Below are 20,948 nucleotides of genomic sequence, written 5' to 3'. Positions count from 1 at the left end.
TATCTAACCTGAACCTCCCTTGGCAGGCTTAAGACCATGCCCTCTTGCCTTATTGATAGCTGCCTATCAGACAGTCTTACTGTACCTGAAAAAGGTGAGGAAAGCAGGTTTGGGTATGCTAACCAGGTTCAGCTAGCAGTCTGTGTTGTCAGAAAAGTGTATAGTGATGAGGCATGTCCAAGGAAGGGAGTAATTAAGCCTGTGAGTTAGGGTCAGTGACAGTACTTGGCCAGGATGAATGTGACTGCAGTGTGGCTGTAACACAGCTCAGGCAAGAACTAGCTAAGAAAAAGGGAGTGCTGACTTTGCTGTGGCTTCTAGGTTTTTGTTGAAGAGCTGTCTTCAAGGCTGGTTGAGGTTTCCCAAGCAGTGCTCTCAGCTGGTGAAACAGTGTTGGAGAGCCGGCCCCAAGAACAGGCAATGAAACTCCTGGGAGATGGGAGTATGGAATTGGTCCAAGCACCACTTTCATGTAGTTCTGCATGGCTCTGTGATACTAAAATAATACAGAATGCATTAATAATTTAAATGGATAGACTTTATAGGAAGATAATTAACTTGAATTCAGAACAACTTAATTACAGTGCTAAAACTTGGGTTTTGGTCAAGGCCAAAGAAATGAAAATTATGCAAGGCTTCCTTCCAACTCCTCGTCTTCAAAATTTTTCTGTGGCATTCTTTCACTAGTATCAACAGAATTACACAAGGATTGAATTGTTCTGGTTGGACTTGCTGTGGAAGCTATGCTGTTCCTTTCAGCTGAAAGGAGGAATGGAGCAAGTTATAGGCTTTGAAAACATGAAAGGTTCTCACCTTAGAGCTGGTATTAGAAATTAATGTGTTGGCAAACATTGCTGTGACCATATGCTATGGACAGTGGGCAAATACTTGTTCAAAGATTGTTCTATCTGACAGAATTCTGCATTGTGCTGTATTACAGTAGTGTTCACTTTGAATGAATTAGTAGTTAATAGAGTTTTCAGTGAAGGTGTTTTGTAATAAATACTAGAATGATATTTTGAATATAGGAAATGCATCAAAACAATCTAAAAATATAATTTCTGCACTGAAAATCAAAAGGCATTTTTATGAACAGGTCAGCCATATGAAGTTTCCTATAAGGGTGCTTACAAGACAGCAGTATTGTAAATGGGATGTGGTGGAAGGCAAAGTAAAGTATTATAAGTAAGGACTTTTGGAAAATGGGCTATTGTTTAACTGTTCAACATTGAATAAGTTACTGCAGCAGGAAAGGGAGGTAATAAGAAAAGGATAGTAATAAATTAATTTTTGTTTCTGAAGAAACTTAAATGAGTTTGAATGTCAGTTCTACTGTATAATGACAGACTCTTCTTGTTACAGCTTTTGTGAAAGTACTATAAATTGGAACACCTTTAGGTTTATTGCTGGAAGGGGATTTTTGGGATTGGAAGATCATGGAGGTAGCTGAAATCCATATTGTCCAGTTTTGCTTTTATTCATGGGTGAAGCACAGCTTGCTCGGACAACAGGTTTGGATTGGCATAGCACTGACAGTTTCTTCTCTTTCTATGTAACCATGGATTCCTGTGTGATTTCCCCTCAAGCAGAAACATAAGGTGGTCTGTCTTCTGTCTTCAGAGTCTTCTGTATTGAATAAAAGAATTGTGTGAAAATACATTATATACTTTCTCAAATTATGACCAGTTTTCCATCTGGTTTATCCTTCTTTTTTTACAAAAACTCACTTGCTGTTTAAATAGTAGAGTCAGCTGCTATCTTTTCTGGGAAATTAACCATAAGTTACATTTTCTCCTTTCCAGATAGTGTATAGTTGCACTTTAGTTTTTCTCTAAGCTGTTTGGTGACATAAAATGCACATCAAAACAAAACATCGAGGCATAAAATGTGTATGCTTTGATAACAGATCATGTGTTAATGTCTTCCAGGAAAATATGCACCTATAAAGTTGGACAAGCAACAAACAAGAAAAATATATCCTAGCTGACAGATGCTAACTCTTCTGTCTTTTTGTCTTTTATATGTTTAAAAAGAAATACTCAAATTATTTTGGAAGGTATTTAGAAAGCTGCAGTATGATAATGTCCTCAGTTGGTAATTCCCTGCTGAATTAAGAGTTATCACTTTTGGTAAGCTTTATGCTGGCTTTTTATAGTATCTTACAGTGTCTTGAGCTACCTTTAAAACATTCTTGTCCTTTGGATGATCTTAGGTTGCAATAATATGTAGTAACAGTATTAACATTAAATAGAAACAGCGAGAGAGTAGTCCTTTTGTGTGATGCTTTGAGACAAAATCTCTATACATTTTTAGAGTAAATTTGCTTTTTAGCCCTGAAAAGGTTTTGGGTGTAAGCTCCAGCTTTTCCATCTACTGACATTGAGATAATTCAGTCACCTTCAGTGTTTCAGAACAACCAGTTCCTGAGAGCCTTAGCAACTTTCCTCCTCAGTTCTAGGTGTGGAATGTGGATCAACAGAAGCAGGTCTTTGAAGAGCATAAAAATATTTACAAATGTGGAAAGAAGAGTTGAGTGATGCAAGAAGGAGGTGGTGTACTTGTTTCAGTTCTGATAACATTTTTTTTTTTTTTAGGTGATTTACTTAGCTATGTAGCTGTGCTTTTGTGACTAAAGTATCTACCTCCTTTCAGTTTAGTAAACTTCATTAAATATCCCCTGCTTTTGAATAAAACTGAGCTGTTGGGAGGTTATCCCTGTTTAAAAATAACTTTTACAAGCATGAGTAAGTGTTCCACTGCCCCTGGCAATGCTGGATATGGGTTTTTTTTGTTTTTTCTTTTTTTCTGTACAGTATGATTTCTGCATTTTTAATAACATCCTGCTGTTTTAAAGGCAGTGACTCTGTTCCTACTTCAAATTATTTATTGGTATGTCTGTTACACGTTTGCAGATTTAATTCTTTCTCAAAGATATTTTGGTGTTAAGATAGCAGTCATTAGTCATCATCCTAGGTGCACAAATGTTGAAAACATAATATGCTGTTCATGGATCCCAGTGGTTTTGGAAAATTCCGTGGGTTTCTGTAATACTGGCATTACAGATCCAGCCTAGACAATCTCCTTTCGTAGGTAGACATAATGCAACTGTCAGAGTCAATCATGGAGATTAGAATGGAAAAGCACTACTTTGCATTGCTTCTTTCTTAACTGGGTAGTTGTTCTTGGATTAGACCTTGGAGTGACAAGTTTTGTTGGTCATGTAAAACCAGGGATAAAAAAGGAAGATGGAAAGCAGCTTGACTACACAGTAGGCAAAGAGTGAGGAGGAAGATTAACACAGGAAGAAACTTAATTCAGAATTATTCTTTTTTAAAAGAAATGTCCATGTTCTTTGCCAAAGAAAATTCAGAATAGAAGAGCAGAGAGGGAGAAAGGGAGATGGACCAAAATAGGGAAGAGTGGAGAGAAAGGGACAGTATCATTAGCTATTTAAAGGAAAAGCAAAATAAATAAAAGGAAAGGTGGAAGTAGCTAAGGCTGGTGAGAGCTTTCTTGTGTTACTCAGACCCTATTCCAGCTTCTTTGGGATATGGTGCATTTAGCCTGTCTGAGTGCTGGTTCTGTGGTTGTTTCAGCTACTCCCCAAAATCACTGCTGAGAAATTCCTTTCAGCTGCAGCTCTAGGGATGAGTGACAGAAATGCTCCTGCACTCTAACCATGTTATCGTATTTTCATCTGCCCAGCTCAAAATAAAAGGCTTTTGAAATGTTTTTGGGATTGCAGTTTTCCAGACACTCAACCACCTATTCCCAACCATTATAGTGTTTACAAAGCAAAGCTTTTATTGGTTCCTCCTACGTAAAGGAAGCAGTGATGGGACAGATCTATCCCTAGATGACAATGTTTTTTTGATTCCAAAACAAACTTTCTAAAAAATATTTTTAAAACAAAAAAAGGACACTTTATTCTCTACAGTTGTTACTGTGTTGGTTAGAACTTTTCTCAGTTATTATATTAAAACCAAATCTGACATTTTGTCCTAGCAGTGTCTCAAGTTACAGACTATAAAAAGTTCATGTGCTACTTCTGTGTGTAACAGGGACAGGTTCTTTATTTTTGTTTGCTGTCCTGCTAAATGTTGGATTCTGATATTTTTCCTTAATTGTTCCTGTTTCTCAGTTCTTTGTCTTTTGAGGGAAAGAATATGGGAGAAAGGGACAGAACAGGTAAGTTGTGTGGTGTGGTTTTTTGTTTGTTATTTTTTCTTTAAAAAGACAGATTAAACCTTGTAGGCAGGCATTAGGTTGACAGTGTGGCAGTAGCCACAGTAGATTCGAGTCTAATAGTTGCAGTGGGATGCTGCAGAGTTCTACAAGGCTCTTGATAGTAAACCTTAAATTACGTGTGAATCTACTTGTCTTCCTGTAGACTAAAAAAGCATACAATCTTTACACAGACAGCAGCATTCCAACCCTGAGCTACCTGAATGTAAAATAGTTCAGGTAATATTAGGAACCTGCCTGCTGTAGTGAGGTCCCATGTGGCAAGAAGCAAAAAAAAAAAAAAATTACTCCTCATTTGCCCTGCAGCAGTGAGATAACTTTCTGTAGCTGGGCAATCTTTAAAGCTAGTCTGAATATTTTTCATTATCTGCAGAGCTGATAATCTTAGATCCTTTCCACTGACAACAGCTCAACTACTAGTGTAAAACTTCCTTGCTGTGCCTAGGCAGGACTACCACTGCTGCTGGCCAGTGTTAGTTGCTCCTCAGTGTTCCAGCTGAACATTTGTGCCTTTTGCTTGGATAACAGCCACATGACTGAAACCATTCAGGCTCAAGATAAAGCTTTGATTCAGAGCCTTAAACACTAAGCTGCAATTACATGGTATAGTCTACTAGATTAGAATTTGCTGTCTCGGAACATTGTCAAATGCATGAGCTCTAAGCTTACTATTTTTGTGAAGCTTTTTAATTAAACACTGAGGAGGTAAAGGAAGAAAAAGGGGTGGGGAGCTTTAGTGTTTTGCACTTTTCATTTTTAAGGCTAAAATTTAAACTGGTGGGACTAATGTTAGGAACATGAAGGCTTGAATGTAATGAGTTAATAGAAATTCCCAGGTATTTTGTTATAGATGGACATAGTGTACTGGGTAAGGACCTGGACAATGTTTTCTGTTGTGTATATGTAAGAAATTGGAAAAGTAGAACTTGTTTGTAGTAGAGACAGACACCATTTGTAGTGTGCTCTGGTTTGTGACACTATGAAGTTCCAGAGTGTTGCTAGCTGGAAACACAACCTGCCCTATTCCATCAAGTAGCACTGCTTTTTTATAGTATTTCCTACCTAAAAGAACACCCGTATGCCTCAATGAACATAATCCTTTTGTGCTTGTTGGAATGAATTATGTTCATGAAAGTGTAAAACTGAGAATCTGGTACACAACACAAACCTGTGCTTTTTGTGACATTTGGTGCCAAAGTCTCAGGATTTTTTTTTCTAAGAACTTTAGTCAGTATTTACCAGTTTTCGTTGGGAAATATTATAATGCTACTGCTTCAGAGTGAGTTATGTTTAGATTTTGTTTTTGAAGTGCTTAAATCCCAATTAAAAATCACAAATGCCTCATTTTTAAACGTGTACTACTTAAACTGAAGTTCCATGTGGGAATGTTAGCAGTCCATTTAGTAGCACTGCAATGTGTGTTTGTTACAAGGATGTCTTAGGTGGTATAAGTCCCATAGGTCACATAGCTATTTGAAGATATGGGAATAAAGCCCTTACTGATAGAGTGGGTGTGTTTTTGTTTGTTTTAAAGCATGTTTGTTGTTACCTTTTGGAGGACATTCTACTCTTTGATCTTAGTATCAGGGCCTGGTGGGAGTAGAGAATCAGTTTATCATCACTGTGAAATAAAATACTCTCAAGATGACTTCTTAAAAATAAATGAATTAATTTGTGATTTCCAAATAATAATGTCAGGACAATAACAAATTTTGCTCTCTCCCCTGATTTTTCTGGGCTTTGGCATCTTGCATGTGACGTGTTACTTGCCTAGCTGTTCACATGCTCTTACCTGGGTGGTATTTCATATGGAAGATTTCAAGGGTTCAGAACAATTTACATGAGAGGAAATGCTGTTGATACCAATATAAAAGAAAATGTCTTTGATTCTGCACATGTTAGTATATTGCTTAAGAATAAAAAGGCAAGTACGTATGTCTGTCGTTTTTTTTCATTCTTTATAGCAGGTTTAAGGGGGACTTACACTACAACTGATAGGAAGGTGAATCTGGGTGCATTCATAATGCTGTAATTTTTTATCCTTTTTTCCCTTCTTTGTTATTTCAAAGACTGATTTGAACTCTTGCTTATTTCTCTACAAGACACAATGTTATGTAATGTAAGATTCCAGACTCCTCTGCTTCAGAATTCTAGATCAAAATTTATCAGGCTCAGTATATAATTCCCTTTTTTCCTTCATGCTGTAAGTATGCTATTTTGGTATTGATTAATATGGTTTGACAACTTGCATTTCACAAATCTAGAATAATATCTGAATTTCAATGCTATGCATTTCAGAAATTGCTTTCTTATTGTCTTTATTAACTGCTTAGTGTACAAAATTGTATAGTGGACTATGTATTTGTTAAAAAAGCAACACAGGTAGTGTTTACTTACTCAACTTCTAAGTCTGTAAACAAGTTTGAGAAATAATTAGGTGCATTTTAAAATGAGATGAATTTTTGCTGTATGACAACATGATTCAGGCATCACACTAAAAAGTCTGACTCTGAAGCTTTTACTGATAGGAGAGGAGAAAAAAAGGGAGAAACTTTGTATAGGCATGCAGTTATTGAAGTACTGCTTGGAAGCAATTGATCCTCAGAAAAAAATTACCAGAAAGGTTCATTCTCTCCTATCTATGTCTTCCCCCTTAATAATGAGGAATAAGAAAGCTTATGTTATTGCAGTGCATTCTCTTTCAGGACTTTTGACAAACTACCTTATTCTATTTGACACTTGAATAGAAGATACATAAATACATTGTTCTCTGATCTCTTTAATTACTGTATATTCACTGATAATATAAACACTTTAAGTTCTTATGGATCAAATCCAATACTTAGTGAAGATTAAAAGGAATCTCTCACTGTATTTGAGTGGGCATTATATCTTGCCCTAAGATCCTGGGCAAGGATAATAAGGTGGTTGTTTGATAACTTTAACATGTTCAGAATCCAAAACAAACATGACTGTAGTTTCTGGTCAGTGTAAGACACTGTGGTCTGTCTAGTGTGACATCCCACAGTTGCTTACCATGGTATGGACCAACATTTTGTATGAACTGGAAGCTAGGAAGTGGGAAAAGGTTTTCCTGCCCAAGAAAATTATAGGTATCACTTAAGGGCCATGCACTCTGTTTGTAGTCTGGTCAGTGTCAAAACTTTTTCACCTTCTTCACTCCTCCTAGATTGTTCTAAGAAGTGTTGAATTAAGTGTTCTGTAGAACTGGTTTATGGATAACCATAAATATCCCAGTTTTTTTTGTTTGTGAGTAATAAATATATAGTCATGTCTACATAACTTGAAATGAAAAATGCAGATGCAGTCTTGAGAATATTCATGTTTGTGCACCAATAATTAATTGCAAACACATCTACTGTGAGGTGAAAACTGCTTGTGAAGGCAGTGAAATCAGCTTCCTACTCTGTGTATTTATCAGTTTCAGTACAATTGTATAGCATTATAGAGAAAACTGGCTTTCAAAACCATTCAACGTCACTTAAAATTACTTTCTTTTCCTTCCTGTCCTGCAGGTACTCTGTGTCTGCATGTTAACGACGATCCTAGGATGTATATTTGGCCTGAAGCCTAGCTGTTCAAAAGATGGTAACTAAAATGCCTTTTATTCAGTAATATTTCTAAGCAATTCCTTTTTGTTTGAGTTTTTTCCCTTTTTGTAAATAGTAATATTCCTATTATCACAATACAACAGTTTCTTGCTGAAGAAAGAGGACTGGGCCTGTTGATTGAATTTTTAAGTTAGGGGGGAATGAAAATACCAGAAAATAAACCTTGAGGTGTACTCATTACTTATGTGTATTCAGTTGAGATGTAGACAGATTCTGGCACTCAGAGTCTGGTTTGGCAGCTTCCATGTGTCCCAGCTGTCACTGTGGTGGTGTCACCTGGCTGGCTTTTCACAGTTCCCTATTAAAAAACCCACAAAAAACACAAAACCCCAACAATTTTTATTTCATGTTGTCCTGGAACATTTGTTTTTCATCTTTTCCAGTCAATTATGGGGGGTGAAAAAAGTTGTTTTTTTTTTTTACTGGTTAGAATGGTAGTCTGGAAATGTTCCTTGTGGAATTCCTCTGGCTGTTTTCTGTCCTGAAAAAAGTGTTTTTTTTCAGTAGTTGAGTTTCTTCAGGTAGTAGGTTACAAGCAATGTTTTAAGAAATCAAGCTTCACTTTCAGAATGATTATGTGGAATAATTTCAAAGTTGATCTGTTTAACAAAGTCTTACAATGATTTTTAACCAAACTACAGATTATTTTCCCCCAGAATCTGTACAATCTGTTTTTTTTTCTTATTTTATTACAGCTTTGAAATATTGGGTCATTGTTATCTCATTTTCCTAATGTCAGACACCTTGAGATTCTTGAGGAGCCAAAGGAAGGATTTACCTCACTCCCTTCTAGTGATTGCACAGGCTGAAATGGACTGACCGGCTACTGAAGTGTTGTTAATACTTCACATTATCAGTTTTTGGTTTTTTTTCCCCAGGCAACCATAGTCTAGTGGAAGAATGTTATACCTTTTTTACGTTAAAAATGAAAAAAAATTAAGCCAGTGAGCAGTTATGCTTAGGTTTGTATCACCTATGCCTGTTTTTTAACAGGTAGTGCTGCCTTAACCATAGGACAGCAGGATGTGGAACTGGGGCTTCAGATCTTCTGATTTATGTGAAGACAGTCAGTCAAACATGGTATCAAAGTGAGAAAGTTGCAAGCATAGCCAATGCAGTCTAGATTCTAATTAATGCTTAGCTATTTCTAGAAAGTGGAGCATTGTCAGGCATGAAAATGAACATCAGTGTTCTCTGCAAACTTATTTCACTATTCAGGACACTCCTATTGAAAACCCAGGTTCAGATTTTCTCCAGTAGAGATGGTCCATGTTTTGGCTGGCTGCACTTTTATCTTCTGATGATACAGAAAGGCAGGGACAGTCACAACTAAAATGTTAGTGTTTTCTTTCTCTTGTTTCTGCCAATATAAAATGGAACCCTTTGATCAAAATGATGGAAAAATAATTTTCCTCAATGAAATAAAAGTTGGATCAAGACTTTCCTTTTCCTTTCGCTGTCACTGCTTTCGCAGTCATCCTGTAAGCTGTGAAATGGCCAGCTATGTCATTCCAGATGCTGACCTTACTAATGTCTTTTGCATGTTCACTGTTTTGGGCTCAGCCACTGACATCTAACACTATGCAATATTACAGTGAAAACCTGCAAAGGTCGTTGCTTTGAGAGGACCTTTGGAAGCTGCCGTTGTGATAAAGATTGTGTCAAGCTTGGAAACTGCTGCTTAGATTACCAGGAAACGTGTATAGAGCCAGGTAAGGATAAAAGAAGCTCTTGGGAGCAAAGTCTTCTATTGTGTTATGTGGGACAGTTCTCTCTATAAGAGTACTGTTGTGGTTAGGTGGCTGCACACCCCAACTTCTTTCTGAAGGGCTGCAAGTGCAAATGGGGGGTTGCTGAGCAAACAGAGGGGTGGTTCTGAAGCCAGCGGTCCCTTTTGTGTTCCCTCTGTTGTAACCATGGGTGGAATAGCAGTGGTGATGGTGGTACTGGAGACTTCTTCGGAAACATCAGGTCTGTGGTGCAACTGTTGTATGCAAACAAAGCTTGTATTTCACTCAGCTGGACTAGATAGGAGCTGGTGGGCTGGCTTTACTGTGGGGACAGAGGCTGTGAGGGACTGTGCTGCTTCCCTCCCCCTTGGAAAGATGAGGAACAACTGCAAATCTAAGTCTCAGCCAGCCTTTTGTTCTCCATCTGGGGGATGAGAGAACAGTGACCTGCATTGTCTGTGTTGTCAGAGAACTCCTATGTTGTCAGACAAACCAGGAATAGCAGTGCATTCTGCATATTGTATCTTTCTGTCATTGCCTGTGTGAAAAAGGGAAAGGACAGAGCACCAATGTGAAAGCTGCTGTCTCTCCTCACCCAGCTACTCAGGCCATCTATTTTACTTCCCAGCTTGAGCATGAAGCAAGGGTCATGTACTGATTTTCAGACAAAGCAGGATGACGAAAAAAGGGTTGCACTGGTGAAGAACAACTGTGAACAAAAAGCAGTTCTCATTATTTGCCAGAAACCAAAGATCAGATAGCTGCAGTTGTGTGAAGAGTACCACAGAAATTTTACAGGGAAAGATGTTAGTGCAGGTAGTAACACTAAGGACAGAACCTGACTGATTTTTCTAATTTAGTTTTGCCTTTAGATTTGGCTTCTGTGTCTCTGTTAAGACCTTTGCTTATGTGTTCACTCAGTAAATTCATTATTGTCATTGACTGCGAAGGAACTACTTGTGTTTACAACTGATAATTATCATCTTCAAATGATATTCTGTATGGGAATGTTCTGTTCCAAAAAATTGAAATGATTGAGGAAAATAAATTTCTACTAAAGCCAGCAATGAAGCTGTAATCAGTAGGTCTTCATGTGAACTTACATACATACCTCCAAGCAGTGACAGAGTAATATCAGTGCCTAAGAGGTGCTGAAAGAGTGACAGCCTGATGGTGACAGGTAAAATCCATTGATACTTGTATGCAGGTTACTGCAGTTACTGCTACTCAGGGTTTCCTATGCATACCAAAATCAGACTTAAGTTTCAGGTTTTTCTGAGGGAGTTGTTTGTATCGGAGATTTTTAGTATGCATTTACAGTGTGGGATTAAATCCACATAAATTTCTATGGTTAAGAAGGTTTGTAGAAAGGATTATTCTGTGATAGTTGTAACTATATGCTACATAATTGTATTCAGATGATTATGTACTTAATTAGTCATGGGCATATTATGCATGCCTGAGATGCATCAGGACTTTTTCACTAAGTACACATTTGAAAAAGAATTTAGCACTCCTTTTTTTTAATTCTACACTTACACAGGTGTTAATTGTTGTGCTGTCCTTTTGTCTCATCTGTTTTTTAGCCCACATATGGACCTGCAATAAATTCAGGTGTGGAGAGAAAAGGCGACCAGAGTATCACTGTTCCTGTTCAGATGACTGTGTGGAAAATAATGATTGCTGTGTCAATTATAATGCTGTTTGTAAAGGTAATTATCCTCGACAAATTCTTACAGTCTCTCATATATGTACCTATATTTGTATAGAAAGGAGCAGAGCCATAATATATCTTTGAGACATCCAGTAAAATGAAAAAAAAACCTTTGCATTTATTAATAAAAATTTACTGCCTTAAAAAATAAATTGCACTCATTTATTTTAAGGAGAGGCAAGCTGGGTTGAAGAAGAGTGTGAGGACATTACTGAACCTCAGTGTCCAAAAGGGTGAGGATATTGTATATTTGCATAGCTCTGCTCTTTGCTTACATTTAATTTTTGAGATTTTTTTTTTTTTTTTCCCCTTCTGTGCCTTCCTGGAACCTGCTTCCTTTCCTTATCTACAGTAAGAGTGGCTGCCAGGCAGGGAAGGTCACCTGTTCAGCCAGCATTGGGTAGTGCTTACTAACAGATCAGGTTGCTCTATCCCAGCAGCACTTGACTTACAAGATATGCCTGTTCCTGAACCCTGCTGTCTTTCTCAGGCATGTGTGCTCTGGACAGCTCTGCCTTGTGCCAGCTTTATTATTGTCCTACATGTACTCCAATACTTGCTGTCCAAAGTATTTTGGGACCCATCCAGCAATCATAGTCTCATAACACTCTCCCTCCCTGGTCACTTCTAAGACGTTTCCACTTCCTTACCTATTGCAGCCCCAGAGTTCCAGAACGTGGGCAGGTCACTGTCCTGTTTTCACTAGTAGTGGGACAGGTTTACTTACAAGCTGCCTGACTACCTTTTTTTAAAAGGTGTAAAATGCCATGGGATCCTTGTATTCTCTGGCTCAGCTTCACATTGGGCCCACTCCTGCAAGTGTATGCACTGTATGGGAAATGACTCATGTAGTTTGTCATCAATACTCAGGCTCAAACAGTACAGCAAAGTTCCCAGCCAGGAAAAAAGCCTCCATGTCTTGTACCATATTTGCTGTGGGATCTTCAAACTAACTTTAAAGCTAAAATTGTGAACTATGATTGGACGTATAAGTTACTAAGGGTGACTTATTCTCAATTGAAAAGTGCTCCACTGGAAAATGGTTTGTAGATGTGTTGTGGGGACGAGTTGAATTCAGCTATGTTCTTGTGTGAAAATTGTCAGAAAACCCCAAAATATTCTTGTGAATCTATTCTGTGATTTTTTTTTTTTTTTTTTTTTAAATTACAGGGCACTGGGGATATTTCTAGTAAAGTAGAACCATTTCATTTTTTTTTCTTGTGCCTTTTTTTTGACTCATGTCAAGATATTTAAATGGCGCTATATTTATTCATTGGAGTCATAATACTGTTAAACAAAATACATTTCATTTTTGGGATATTTTTATACCAAATGAGTACTTCTCATTGTGATTCAGAGCAATAACAAGCAGTGAAATTTCAGAACCTTCATCCAGACAGAAATTTGAAGTTGTCCAGCTTAGAGTTCAAGTCTCCCATAAGTCCTCACAAAGGAAGCTGGTACCTAGGCAGTTCTGGAAGCTTTTGTCATGAATTTCTGTTCTTATGTCAGATGCTATGCAGGACTGTGTGCTGGGAACTGGCTCTAGGATGCTGATTTTCCTAATGCAAAATTAGGAAGCTTTACCCCTGAGGGTTGGATAAACAAGCAAGGGCCTTGCGCAGATTCGCAGGCAAAGTTAATGGCATAAATGCCAACTCCAGTTGGTTAAAGTGTTTTTAGGGTGTTTTGTTTGTTGCTTCTCTTCAGTGCATGAAAGGGGTAGGTAGTTACTCTACTAAAATTGTTTTAATCCTGGCAAAACCAGAAATGTTGCAATAAAACCCAGCCCAGGAAGGGCGATGTGTGGTCAGTGTTGAATCAAACATTGTTGACTGAAGGCTCATCTCAGACTATTAGCACACAGGCCTCTCCCAAAACTAACAACTCTAAACAATCCATGTCTTTCTATGGTAGGATAGACAGGAGTGGAGGTGACTTTACTTCAGTGCTCACTTTGAGGCCTCAGGATATCAATTCTGATTCTGTGCCTGTTAATACAATGTGCTTTGTGGAATTGAATTGCTGATTTTTTTTTTTTTTTTTTTTTTTTTTTTTTTTTCGTTTTTTTGTTTTTTTGTTTTTTTTTTCTGGTTTGGTTTTAGTTGGGTTTGAATCATAGAATTGCCCAGGTTGGAAAGGACTTCAGAGATCATCAAGTCCAACCCCTGATCCAATACCACTGTGGTTACCAGACCATGGCACTGAGTGCCACATTCAGTCTCTTCTTAAAAACCTCCAGGGACAGAATCCACCAGCTCCCTGGGCAGCCCATTCCAATGCTTTTGCTCTTGTGATGTGGAATAGACAAAAGACAATGCAGTGTCCAATGAGGTGCTTAATCTGAGAAATCCCTCTGATTTCAGTGAGCCTGATTGCTTAAAAGGAAGTACACATCTAAGTTTTCAAGACTAGGTTCTATGTTACTCAATAGGATTACATATATAACAGACCATAAGATTTCAGGAGTAGCTATTCCTTCCTACTGTTCTAGGAGTGAAATAATCCTCTGAGAATTCTAACCTAGTTAAGCAGTTTTTACTTGTGCTTAGCTATATAGTTTTCCTGATGACTGTATCTTTTGTTGTACTTTAAGCCTATTACTGTGTATTCTACCTTCATTGAGCTGGAAGAGCCACTGATTCCTCATTGCAGATCTCTTGAATGTTTGGAGATTGTTGTGCTGCCTTTTGAGGCACATAAGTGGGAAAGAATGCTTGACTTCCTCTGCTTTGACTGCTTATAGGCAGTAGTGGGTGCATGTGTGTGTGGTAGGAAGTTTTCTGGCCAATATGTTTAGCTCTTTCAAGGGGACTTTTTTTTTTTTTTCCCCTCTCTCTATTTTTTCCTTTGTGGTCCATCTTGCCTGTGGTGAAGCAGGTCAGCTTGGCAGTGTGGTCTGCACTTCTGGGCTCTGGATAATCCAGACTGGTGAACCTGCTAGACCACAGCAAGCCTGTGTTGCCTGCATTATGTTTCCATTGAAGCCAGTTTATAGGAGGGGATAATTACCACTGCGTTTCCTTCCTTTTGGAGTCGGGATGTGACTGTGGTGTATGTATTTATCCAAGAGCTGTGAAACACCCTTGTCATACTGTTTGGATGCATTGAGCATGAATCATTGGCAGGGTCAAACTTGAGCCTCCCAGGCTTGCTTGCTAGTGGTAGCAAGCTACATTTTTGAAGTAGCAAGTGTAACCTTAGCTACCAACAGGAAAAAGTCATGGAAATCACTGTATCTCAGAACTGTGTTCAGGTTAGGTTGTCTGGGGATTTTACTGGACCTGTTCCAAAGCTAATGGAGTTTAACATGGTCTGTTGTGCTTTATACTTCCCTTTTCACTATGAGTTTTAGCATGTGTAGAGTACCTGAGGAGTGAAATGGCTGGTCTGCCTACTTGTGGCAATGGTCTGTTTTGCCAAGTTTTTATTTTACATGTGCGAGAGGGTCAGTAGCTGGATTTGCAGACAACCAAAATGTGTATTTAACAGTTGGCTTACTTGTAAATGCCAAACCAGAAACAGTTGCGTAAATTCCCTTTCTAAGGAGTTCTTTTAAATTTGGTTTCGTTTCTTTTTTTTTTAAAGTAGGCTTGTTGGTAAGTAATGTTGAACAGTCTATGCCTCAAAGTCCATATTTTATTGTAGGAAACTTTGGAGTTAAGATTTTTAGACCTCTGCTTTGGAGGGAATTGGTTTTTCAGGGGGATCAGATAAGGTATTTGCAAAGGTTTAACAGATGAGATTCTGTGGTGCAAAAAATACTTGTAAAATAGGCAGAGGCAATATCTGAAGTTTTCCTACTCTGTTCTGCCAGAGGACTTTAATCTTGGTCTGAAGATCATTTGTTTCAACCGCCCCTTCTAAGATTTTCAAATGTTGTTAAATAAACCATATAAATAAATACCAGTCTACAAACACATAGTACAAATACATTTTAATGTTCTGTCTGGGGCTGTGTAGTGGTTCTAACTAAAGAAATCCTTTTGGTTGAACTGTTGTCCAAATTTTTGATTAAAATTTTCTGAGGATAGATGTGTTTTGGTTGCCTAACTTTCATTTTAATACAGTCACATTTGCTTGGCTGAAATAAGACTTAAAAATCACTGGATTTTTTTGTAAGGTACACAAATTATCAACACTTCATAAATAATATTTGTCTTCCATCCTTAATGTTTTATTTTGGGAAACTTAAGTGGCAGTTTTAAACATTTTCATTTTATGATTTGTAAACATGTAAAGGAAAAGCGAGCTTGCAGTTGAAATGTACGATAAAACATTTTTTTATGCGAGTGTATTTTTAATTGGTTGCTGCACTCCAGATTTTTTTTTCTTTTTGCAGTCTCACATGTCCTCATATTATAGGTCAAATATAGATTATTTTTTTTCTTCAGAGAAGTTACTGATGACTATTCCTGTCTGTGATGCAATGTTTTAAGAATGTACAGTTGGAGAGAAGTTGTTTTAGCAGGGCTGAAGTTGGGAACAAATGAAAGCTGGAAAACATAGGTCCTGTGGAGGCTGGAAGGGAAGAACTTATTTTTACTAGTTCCAGTGAAATAAGTTTCTGGGTTCATCTATCAAGTTCCAAGCAGAAATAATGTGTGTTCCAGTCGTAGAGCCACATTTTTCAGTTTGGGAATTGGTAGTACTTCTGGTACAGTAACCCAGTTCTTCTTGGTTAAGTAATCCTTAGAAGATGAAAGGGAAATGCTTCTTAAAGTTGCTGATTAATATATTCTCTACATTAGACATACAGTTTCGTGCACTGTGCATGTAAAAAGGTAAATTCCTCTTTTTCAACTAGGTTGCAGATTGTTCAGGAGCAAAGTGAATAATTCACATTTCCTTTTTTCTTTTTTTTCTTTCCCTGCTCTTACCTTGGGGTTGGAGGGTCCCAGTGTTTCTCCATTGGGACTGATTTCAAGATAAGGAGTACCAAACCCACCAGATGGATTACATGAGCATTTTGGCTTGTTCTTTAGTTTGTGAGTGTTCATGAAATCAGGCACTGTCATGATTTCCCTGTGCATGTCCTACTGCAATCTTCAGCCTCTTTAGGCAGGTTTGCTACACCAGCCTATGAGCAGAGGGACTGGATGTCTGGTCTGGTCTCCACCGTGCCAGTCTGCAAACCTTCCTAAGGAAGACTTATTTCTTTGGCCTGGTTTATAGTCCCATAATGAATATCCTCATGATTTGGGGGAAATTTCTTGAAATAGGTTATAGGAAATTATTTCTCAGAGTTTGTGTTTTAATACTTTGATTTCTGTTTGTTCAGATTTACCAAGTCTCCAGTGTTACTGTTTTCATTGGATGGCTTCAGAGCAGAATATTTACAGACTTGGGGTGGACTTCTACCTGTTATTAGCAAATTACGTGAGTAGCTTTTTGTTTAAGCAATTTTGTGGCATCTTACCTGAAAAATCCATAGATGAAGCTATACTTGCTCTTTAAAATCCTCACTCTTCTTCCATGGATATTGAAGTTGTTGCCTTAAACCTGGAGAACTTGAGGTGTGGGAACGTTGAAGGGCAAAGAAAGGGAGGGTGGGAAGAAAGGGCCCTCTGAATTTTCAGTGAAACTTTAAAAATTATTAAGTAGCTCATGCTCTATTTAGGAGGTTTATGCATTTGCTGTTAGCATGTTTATTTCTTCAAAATAGGGATAAAACCTCTCTTTACTGTATATTGTGTATTGTCTCATTTAGGCATAATGCCTTTAAAAGATGGAAAGCAAAGTAGAAAACATTTGATTACATTTGAAAAAGAAGAAGGAAGAGATTAAGAACAGATAATACAGAAGGGTTGGTAGAAATGTGCTGAATCTGAGAAACTGATTTAACAAACATTTTCAGAAGAATTGAGAGCCTCATGATTACAGACTTCCTAGCTTTTGCAGTGCCTTACTTAACTTTGTAGTGTTTAACTTCAGTTGCTTTTTCTGTCTCTGTTTATATAGTGGTCTGTAAAGAACTGATGGCTTTCCTTGTCTGAAAAATATGCCAATCTTCCTGTCGTTCATAAATTGCTACTTGGGGTGCCTGGTTTCAGTTTTACTAAAAAAAAATCCGTAAAAGTACTTCCTTTTTTGTGCAGTGGTTGTTAGAACTTGATCACTTCCAGAAGATAACAATTCACAGATGTATTTGAGGTTTAAGCTTTTTCTCATTTTGAATAAAATGATGCATTTGAGACCATTTCATTAGTTGCAGCTATAAAAGATTTCAAACAGAGGATGACTTCTTGGGCATTTGTGAGGAGAAGCTGGCCCATTACAAATGGTTATAGCTCTGGCTGGCAAGCAAGATAACAATGCCACAAAACATCTGTTGCACTTCCAGGGTTTACATCTTCTTCCACGTGTAAAGTTTCTTCATTCTTTGGCCTGGATAGGCTACAGTGCAGCTTCTCTCATTGGCTTCTGTAATAAACTTGTATTTCTCACAGAATCATAGAATTGCTCAGGCAGGAAAAGACCTTCAAGATCATTAAGTCCAGCATTTTCCTAAATCTATTGCTCTATTCCCAATGATTCACCACTAAACCATGTTCCCAAGCACCATATCCGGGTGATTTTTAAACACATTCAGGGGTGGAGACTCAACCACCTCCCCGGGGAGCTTAACAACCCTTTCTGTAAACAAGTTTCTTCTGATACCCAACCTAAATCTCACCTGATGCAACTTGAAGCCATTTTCCCTTGTCCTGTCATCTGTCACCAGTGAGAAGAGACCAACCCCACTCTCACTACCAACCTCCTTTCAGGTATTTGTAAAGAGTGATAAGGTCTCCCCTCAGCCTCTGTTTCCCCAGACTAAACAGCCCCAACACCCTCAGTCGCTCCTCATAGGAAATGTTTTCCGAACCCTTCACCAGCTTTGTTGCCCTTCTTTGGGCCTGATCCAACACCTCAATGCCCTTTTTGTATTGAGGTGCCCAAAACTGAATGCAGTACTTGAGGTGGGGACTCACCAGGGCTGAGTACAGGGGAAGGGTTACTTCCCTACTACTGCTGGTCACAATTTCTGATACAAGCCAGAATGCCATTGGCCTTCTTGGCCCCTTGGGCACATTGCTGGCTCCTGTTCAACTGACTGTGTCAATCAGGACACCAAGGTCCTTTTCTGCCAGGCTGCTTTCCAGCCACTCTTCTCCAAGCCTGTATTTTTGCCTGAGGTTTTTGTCACCAAAATGCAGGACCAGACATGTGGCCTTACTAAATTTCATACAGTTGGTCTCAGCCCATGATAAAGTCTGATCACAAAGAAATACAAATATCTTGGTATTTTCATCGAAGGCACTTCTCCAGCATTGTGAAGTTTTTGATGGTCAAAACCTACATTTTTAAAGGACTAGAAAACAAAAATATTTAATAATGCATGTTTTAGATACAATAAAGTAAGGAACAGCCTGGGAGAAAACAATATTTCTGCATTATGTCTACAGTTCTGTATTACTCTGGAGCATTTTTTTTTTTTTTGTAATAGAAGATTTGATATACTACAGCATCTTAGATGTACTGCAGCTTTCTAGTTACAAAACCTTGCTTTCTAGGCTTTTTTCCTCCTCATAGTAAAGTGGTGGGTAAAAAACTTAAAGCAAATTTTTTTCAGTAAGAGAAAAATAGTCTCATAAATGAAAATTGGTATCACTAGGGCATACATCACATGATACCCTGAGGGCCTGCAGCTTCAGATCTCCATGTGCTCCATGTCCCATATGTTTAGGCACTGAAAATGGTGAAAGCGGGCATATTGTAAATATAAACATTTCTAGAAGTGTTTAAATAGTTCTATGGTATTTAGTGTGCTGGAAGGGGCAATGAAATCTAGTCCAACGTAGCTGACAAGTAACAAAATGTACTTCACTATTACTGAAAATTTGTATTGAATCCTTTTGAAGTTCACAGTTATCCATTTAAAAGAGTAGTAACAGTTCAAAAGGAGACAGTTTTGAATGACAGCTTGCAAAGCAGTGAACAATTATTCATGTTAAATAGTTTATTAGGCAATCCATTTCCTTATTGAATTAGAACTGCTAAATCCCTGGATTTTCATCTTTAAAACACTTGATAACAAGTGCAGCATTAGATAAAAATGTTCCTAGTGTCTAGTCTTGTTAATTCAGCCACGCTTACAATGAACTTCTTATTTCTCCTTGGATAGATCTGTTAGAGTAGGTGCCTATAAGACAACATAATTCTTCTTTAGCAAACTGTATTATATGCTTGCTCTCTCTGCTACCTTAAAGGTGGGCAATTCAGCATGGAGCTGAGGGTAAGTAGTGAACTCAGGCACAGATATAATGTCTGTGTAAGGTGTTCAGAGAACACCATATCATGAGATTCTATGCTGTGATATAATATTAAAAGAAATCCTTCTTTTTTATCAATTTGTCTTCAAGTAAGGCAACAAGCCAAAAATAAATCAGAACTCTTATGGAAAGTCCTAGTAAAACCCCTTAGGATTTTTGACAAAGCAGAAGTTTTAAATGTATTCTTCTCTTATTTTAAAAATAAAACAAAAAAAATCCCCAACCTCTTCACCCACTCTTAATGAAAAACTAATTTTTTTATTTTTTTTTTTTTTTTTTTGGAAAACAGTTGCAACAGATTTGAAAATGTTTGAAATGCATCAGGTGTGTTGCAGTGGCAAAAAAGATACAAGTAATAATTTGTTACTACAGAGTGCAAATGTGGGAGAGGGTATCTGTCTAATTTCAGAGGATTTCTTTTTCTGACTTGGCTTCTTTTTATCTCTATTAGTTCAATTATCTTGATCTGTTGGCTTACCAACTGAGATCTAATCCAAAGCCCCCACCCAATGAATTCAGAGTACCTTGATGCATCACTTCTTATGTCATCAAAACTTTAGTTTCTATTTTATTTATGCTGTATACAATGACTCAGAGGTCCTGTGAAGGTGTCCCAGTGGTGACCTTTCTATTGGTTCATTACTCATGGCTTTTCACCATCAGCTAAAGAGGTTTTTGGTTATCATGTAGTATTTTTTGAAGTCTTTGATGAAGGCTTTTTTTTCCTTTTCTTTCTGAAAATCAGGGCTGCTATGTTTACCTGTGGAAATTTAGGCACCTAACTTCAGATAGGTTTGCTGAAATGCTTTGGCCTCTTTAGTGACTCTTTGTACTAGCAAATACTGTGCACTGATATCTTTAAAAACCAATGATTTATATCAAGATTAAAAAAACCTTTGAGATTAAGCCTAGAATAAGACCGTATTTTTATTAAAAAAAAGACACCAAAAAAACCCCCAAACAAAACCCCACAAAAAACCCAAAACCAAACAAGCCCACAAATGAAAAGAGGGAGACTGCAGAATAAATAGTGATTTGGCAGGTGACACAGAGCCAGGGCATCACTGCACTGGTGGCCACTTCATCTCTGGGAGTGCCCTGGGTAAAGTATCTGTTTGCACTTAAGCTGTAGACTTCACTTGGTGCACACCAGGGCAGCTTTGGAAGGTGTTACTTCTTTCTTTGTTTATTCTTACCTACATATGGTTTTCATATGGACTCTAGGTTTTGCTTGTGACCATTGAAGTCAATCAACAGGAATATGTAAAATTTGTATTAATAGCCACTTAGTCAGCTTGTAAATAAATATAGG

The 20,948-nt window shown here is 37.8% G+C and overlaps 2 protein-coding genes across 3 annotated transcripts in view; one reads left to right on the top strand and one right to left on the bottom strand.

Moving 5' to 3' along the window:
• Positions 1–20,948, bottom strand: part of MED23 (mediator complex subunit 23) — a 320,898-nt gene that overhangs the window by 103,685 nt on the left and 196,265 nt on the right. The gene's annotated exons all lie outside the window — the stretch shown is intronic.
• ENPP1 (ectonucleotide pyrophosphatase/phosphodiesterase 1) overlaps positions 1–20,948 on the top strand; it is a 53,907-nt gene that overhangs the window by 6,675 nt on the left and 26,284 nt on the right. Inside the window, exons 2-7 of one of the 2 annotated variants that reach the window (XM_071740907.1) lie at positions 4,158–4,188; positions 7,782–7,854; positions 9,473–9,589; positions 11,194–11,319; positions 11,494–11,554; positions 16,603–16,700. In XM_071740907.1, the coding sequence (XP_071597008.1) occupies positions 4,158–4,188; positions 7,782–7,854; positions 9,473–9,589; positions 11,194–11,319; positions 11,494–11,554; positions 16,603–16,700 (506 nt within the window). The remainder of the gene's footprint in view (positions 1–4,157; positions 4,189–7,781; positions 7,855–9,472; positions 9,590–11,193; positions 11,320–11,493; positions 11,555–16,602; positions 16,701–20,948) is intronic. The other variant, XM_071740906.1, reaches the window with a different exon arrangement.

This window comes from Heliangelus exortis, chromosome 3 (genome assembly GCF_036169615.1).
Source record: "Heliangelus exortis chromosome 3, bHelExo1.hap1, whole genome shotgun sequence".
Lineage (NCBI taxonomy): Eukaryota > Metazoa > Chordata > Aves > Apodiformes > Trochilidae > Heliangelus > Heliangelus exortis.
The sequence above is the reverse complement of the archived record's forward strand: the minus strand, read 5'-3'. Positions and strand labels throughout refer to the sequence as shown.